The sequence below is a fragment of the Rhipicephalus microplus genome, chromosome 5 (genome assembly GCF_043290135.1).
Source record: "Rhipicephalus microplus isolate Deutch F79 chromosome 5, USDA_Rmic, whole genome shotgun sequence".
NCBI classification, from domain to species: domain Eukaryota; kingdom Metazoa; phylum Arthropoda; class Arachnida; order Ixodida; family Ixodidae; genus Rhipicephalus; species Rhipicephalus microplus.
The window spans coordinates 22,994,100-23,000,261 of NC_134704.1; the positions used below are offsets into that span (position 1 = coordinate 22,994,100).

The 6,162-nt window shown below is 49.8% G+C and overlaps 1 protein-coding gene across 1 annotated transcript; it reads left to right on the forward strand.

Annotated features, from left to right (window-relative positions):
* Window positions 1-1,046: 1,046 nt before the first annotated feature.
* LOC119173972 (uncharacterized) lies at window positions 1,047-5,930 on the forward strand. Its single transcript, XM_037424752.2, has 3 exons — window positions 1,047-1,240; window positions 3,187-3,472; window positions 5,411-5,930. The coding sequence occupies exons 1-3, from the start codon at window positions 1,232-1,234 to the stop codon at window positions 5,908-5,910; spliced, it is 795 nt and encodes a 264-aa protein (XP_037280649.2). The 5' UTR covers window positions 1,047-1,231; the 3' UTR covers window positions 5,911-5,930.
* The last annotated feature ends 232 nt before the right edge of the window (window positions 5,931-6,162 follow it).

A 6,162-nucleotide genomic window follows, 5' to 3' on the forward strand; every position in this document is an offset into this window, starting at 1 on the left:
CGAGAAGAAACAGACATGGCACCACGGGTGCAAACAAACTTCATGGCGGTTTGACAACCCTCGTCTACTGATCTGCCGGCTTCTTAAAAAGCATGCACCTGGAACGGCGTGTCGCGAGCGGATTGTTTCCTCCCTGTATTCGTGGTCGTCGATTGCCTCCGATTTTTTGACAGGGCCCCCTTATATAATCAAAGAGTTGGCTCTGTGTTGGTGCTAGAATGATTGCATCGTCAAGTTCTTGTGGAAAGTCTCTTATGTACGTCGTGCGGCTCCTGTGAGAAACGAAAACACCCAATTTTAGAGTGTCCCAGATTTGTTAAGCAGCGAACACTGCTTGTCAAGAATTATGTACTTATTTGACTGAAGTGTATATCCTCGATTATTCTTTGTTCTTAAGAGATTGGGCAGCGAGGTGGGACCATATATATAGCGGCCCACTAACTTTCTTTTAAAACATCAGTTTGGCCCCGCGTTTGTAGACATTTTTTATGCGAGCGCTTATTTGTGTTTACGTCTGCGCTATTTCGTTCCTCCTTTATCATCAAGTTTCTTTCTCTTTCCTCACATCTTCCTTTCCTCTGTCTCCCCTTCCCGAGGGAGCAGGCAGGCGTTGTGCCCCTGTAGGTGGCGGTTGTCAGCCTCTTCCGTCCCTCTTTTCCCTCTGTGTTTCGGTGTTTTCTGTGTATTTAAATTGAATAAATGCATAAGTTACATCCTTCAAGAATAAAGCACCAGTAGCGGAGCGTCGGCCCCAGCGACACCCACGCTCAAGAACATTTCACCTCTTCTGCCTCGACATTGACACCTACGCGTCTCCGGCTTGCGCAACGACTCCGGAAGCTTCCAGAGCCCCGTTCGGTGACCGATGCTCGATTGAATCGAAGCAGCAGCGAGTCGCCGCGAAGTCTTATCTCACGTCTATGCGTGCCATCACACAGAGCGAGGAGGTGTCTTTGATCTGGACCACGGCACCGGAAATAGAGACGCGGTTCGGCCGAATATCGAACACGCCGGATAAAAGCGAGTCGCTTCCCTCTTACGTGAGTCTCGTGGACAGAAGGAATCGGTATCGTCCCCCGGGATCACTCGTGGCCAGCTTCCGGTGCCTATAAGATGCGCCATGGCACCCAGGACAGGCCCCATTTGAGCTCTCGCTAAGGAGGACCACTGCCACGCACCGCTGGTGGCCGGCTGCCTGGGGAAAACAACGACACGCACGCGCGAAATCGCCATGAACGCCGTAAGTTTGATTGATTGATTGATTGATTGATTAATATGTGGGGTTTAACGTCTCAAAACCACCATATGATTATGAGAGACGCCGTAGTGGAGGGCTCCAGAAATTTCGACCACCTGGGGTTCTTTAACGTGCACCCAAATCTGAGCACACGGGCCTACAACATTTCCGCCTCCATCAGAAATGCAGCCGCCGCAGCCGGGATTCGAACTCGCGACCTGCGGGTCAGCAGCCGAGTACCTTAGGCACTAGACCACCACGGCGGGGCATCACCGTAAGTGCAACTGCGCGCGTTAACGCGTAGCAGACGTCGCGAATTGAAGATTCGGGCCCTCTAATTGTGCAAGATTGCGTGTGTTGAGGTATTTCTGGTGATCGCATTAACTTGTTTCGTGTGCGGCTTTCCTATCTCCTCTCTTTTTATTACGAACTGCTTCAAAATGAATTGGTGTATACCCGGACGAGCTAGAGGATGCGGTGGCCGTTCTACCTGAACGCCTCTGACACGGCAGCGATGATTCACACGGCTTTCAGGAAACCCATGTTATGCGCACGCAGGAATGTCAGCGGAAAGGGAAGAGGAACTTGTGACACACGTATTCGATAGCCCACTCGGGGACTGAATTTCCTTGGCCAGATTTCTTTTCCGCAAGACGTCCCGCTGTTGCAGCTAAATGAGAACTTCCGCCATCACTGCCTCGTTTGGCTTGATAGCCGCCGAGTATTCTAGAGTATAGTGTCGTTCGTAGGGTTTTTTTTTTTTGCCATCGTGGTTTACGTTTTCGTCATCCTCTCTGTTCACGTGATGGTTGAGCACCTGCACTAATATACCAAAATATTTTACTCTGCCAACCATGCGTAGATTAATCGTAATATTGACACCATTTATCATCTGTCGGAGCAGCCAGCACAAGGGTGGCGTTCCAATCTTTGTAGTCGCATACTGAGTGGGCTTTGGTGACGTAATTTGGCGACCTCCACTTACTCAGAAGAAAACAAGCAATCTTAATGTCGCATAAACATTGATGCATTCGATCTTTCATGAACCAGCCTCACCGTTAGCTCAGTAGCACTCATTTGAAATTCTCCTCATGAGACTGCAAGTACAACACGAAAGCAAACATTCGGGGTACCAATCTCTTAGTTACGTTTGTGATTGCACAATGTCAGATGACTGTAAAGAAAGACCTTTGGGGGTTGTCGACAAATATCTGCCCTAGCTTGAACTATAGTTCATTTAACTGCCTACTTACTGAACAACGCTCATATGCACAGTTATGAACTACTGTTATACTATTAAGCATGTAGCCACAAACGAATAATCCTTTGGACATTGGAAGAAAAAAAATGTTTCTCGTTAAAAAAATTATCCAGAGCTCAAGGGCTCATGGCCAACATTTAGGCGGGCATATTCACCCAGATTCCCGAATAACTCGCCAGACTTTTTTTTTTTTATACTGTTGCTTCCTTCCCTCTCTCTCCGGAACCAAGTAATGAACTACGTAGCTTCATGCTACACTAATCCCTTTGTTTTTTGTTTATTTTTATTATTAGAATCAGATGCAGCATCTTTAGGCTTGTAGCCCCGCCGCGGTGGTCTAGTGGCTAAGGTACACGGCTGCTGACCCGCAGGTCGCGGGATCGAATCCCGGCTGCGGCGGCTGCATTTCCGATGGAGGCGGAAGTGTTGTAGGCCCGTGTGCTCAGACTCGGATGCACGTTAAAGAACCCCGGGTAGTCGAAATTTCCGGAGCCCTCCGCTACGGCGTCTCTCATAAACATATCGTGGTTTTGGGACGCTAAACCCCACATATCAATCAGTCATTAGACTTGTAGACAAGCTAACGACTGAAGCTTCACACTCACTCACTCGTCATTCTCCCTCTCTTGTCTTCACCCCCACGACATTGGGACTAAAACGCTGAGACCCCGGTTTCTCTTTTCTGCAGTTGGTCCTCCTCGCTGCTTGCTGCGCACTAAGCGGCGTGCACGGCCAGTTAGGTGCCGTGCGTGGCGGCCACTTTGCCCCTGCGCTGGCACTTTCGCCCGCTGCAGGCTTTGCCGGCGCCGCCTACCCGTACGCTGCCGGCGCTGCTGAGGCCGCGCTTAGTGCGGGCGCCGGGGCCCCGCAGCTGACGCTAGCTCCGGCTCCGGCACTGTTCGGGCACGCCCACCAGCAGCAGCAATTTGCCGCGGCACCTGCTTTTTCACCAGCCTTCCTGGGAGCTGGATACGGTACGTCACCCTTATTACTTCTGAGGACGACTCGCACCGGCTTCTGGTGCCCTATATGAACCTCAAAAATAGACCCAGTGAACCAATGAGCATGATGAATAAAACAAAAAGAAGTTCATAAAAGTCAAGGTCGAAGGAATAAACGATTAATGAGCCTGAACATTCGAATAAATGCCAGAACCTAAATTGTCTGCCCTTAAGATTTGTCTCTGTCTCACCCGTCACCTACCAACTGTTTTTTATTCAACACAACTGGTGTAAATCACGGGGAGGGGAGGGACGTCTTGAACCCCCTTGTAATCAAGCTGGGTGGGGGGGGGGGGGGGGCGCCTTTTGTAAGTGTTCCTTATTGAAATATATCTATGAGACATACATTTAAATTGCTTGAAAGTTATGCATGGTGTTTTTAACTTCTTTTAATACTAATAGAGCTTTTGATAATACATTTAATAATACTTAATTTCGTAGTGTGTACCTGCGTCTCATATTCCTCATCTGTGTGGAACTACTGCGGTCGCAACTGCCACACGAACGGCTTCAGAGAGGTCTCAACAGAACAATGCAATTACGCGAGCTGGCAACTTGTTTGTTTTTTCAATTTTGATTTCAAAACGTAATTTTTTTTTATTTTTAAAATAAATGCAAGCTATATTTCCAAGAAACAAAATGGCCACCTCGTGCAGATGTGTGTCCCCCTTGGTGATTTTCCGGGATTAACGCCACTGTTCAATACATAGTCTATACAGAAAGCAAGAAACAAAGTGACACGAGGTACGCATATAAAAGGAACAACTTCATACGAAGTATGCCAGACAAGCATCTCACATCATGGGCCAAGTGCCATTTAAAAACCTAAACTCCCTTTTTAAGAGGTTAATCGACGTCTGGTGAACACACGCGCACATTCCCCTCTTGTCAATATAGTATATGCTTCAACGATTTCCCTGGTGGATCCACCCTTATACCTATATACCAGGGTTCCTAAGCTCACCTCACCTAGCAGGCAAGTAACAAAATTTAGTTTAACATTGGGCAGACGGGATCTTGGCTCAACATTCGTCTTAGGGAGCATGCTAGCTCTCTGAAAGGTACACAATCTATGCAGCTTGCCCTGCATCGTCAGCAGTGCGGCTGCGCAGCTGAAGAAGAATGGCGATTTGGGCTAGTTGGTTTGAATTCATAGTAATAAGGGCTGCAGCGCTCGTGTTGCATAGTAATAAGGGCTGCAGCGCTCGTGTTGTCCTCTTTTGCCTTCCGTACCTCGACTTTGTCTGTTTCTTCTAGCACATTCGTGCTCGCGCTGCAGCCCTTATTACTATGCGCAGCTGAGTTTAACAAAACCGCTGTGTTGATGAGGCACGTGTGAAGTGATCAACGAACGTGTGAAAAGGCTGAAGCGAATAAAATCATAAGAGCAGGAAACAGGTGCGTGAGCTGGCCTTTAATCGCTTTCACAGGTGCTGAGATTTCATATCTCTACAGCATACTTGATCACGTGCTTGGATGGGCGGGGGGGGGGGGAGGGGGTCAAGGTTATTTTATGCCTTCATGTTTGCATATATACGACACGTTTCTTCCATTAAACTTTCATTTGTTAGACAGCGCTTGTGCCGTGCACTTCCTCGTGTTTTCGTTCTTTTGTGTGTGTGGGCTGATCGCGGTGAGTAATAATACATAACTCCCATCTTTCGAGTCAAGAGCTGTGGGAGCTACAACTCCGCACTTCAGGTGGTTATTCTGAGGTGGGCACTCGTGTTATAGAGGAGACCTACCAAAAGACCTTGCCCTTTAGCAGCCTCTTTCCATTAAGGCGTGGTACGTACATAAAGACACTTATCTCTCTCTTCTCTCTGAGTCTTTGTGTCCTCGTGCTGTTCCAAAACGAAGATTTACCAATAAGCCCCAATGGCTACGCTGATCGTTCCTTTGTTCGCGCAGGCGCCCAGCCGCCGCCTCAGCTGATCGTGAGCCCCTTAGTGCACCAGGAGGGCGTGGCGGGACTAATGCCCGCCGGCGCACCCAACTTCGTCCGCACCACCGTGACTCAGCAGTACGCCAACGGCGGCAGCTCCCACGTGACCCGGTACCAACCAACGACGTACCAACTAGGAGGCGGGAACGCCGGCGCTGCCACGTCCGGACTGACGTCCACGAACCAGTTCCAGGCGACGCAGCTGCAGGCGGCGCCCGGTTCCCCAAGCGCGCTGTACCGCGAGTCCAAACAGCTGCCTTCTCTCAGCTCGCTGAGTCAAGTGCAGGCGGCTGGCGCGCCTGCTGGCGGTGCTGTCACCTACCAGGAGGTCGGCCAGACGACGCTAGGCGCCCTGCAAGGCTACGGGGGTGCAGGGACTGCAGGCGTTTTCTCCGGAGACGGCGCTGCGGCAGCGTACCCGGTGGCCAGGACAGCCGGCTACGGAGCCGGACTGCGGGCCTACTAGAAATGCGATCCGCCTCTGCCGTAGGTTGAGTCCTTAGTTATGAATGCCTGTCACGTCACTAATTTTAAAGGGCACAGTTTCGCGCATGAGTAAATTACACCTTCATGATACCGAAGGCACCGCGAGAAGATTCTTGGTAAGTGGGAAAGCGCGCGCAAAAGAAAAAAAATGCAAGTGGTGACGCCACCTTGTATTCAAGTTTCTGGGCTTGTTGTCACGACGTCATACATTTCGATGACATCTGCTAGGGTC

Bases quoted from the DNA above. Each gene is read 5' to 3' on its own strand.
- LOC119173972 (XM_037424752.2), top strand. The intron at 3,473-5,410 runs GTACGTCACCCT...TTGTTCGCGCAG, and splicing joins CTTCCTGGGAGCTGGATACG to GCGCCCAGCCGCCGCCTCAG.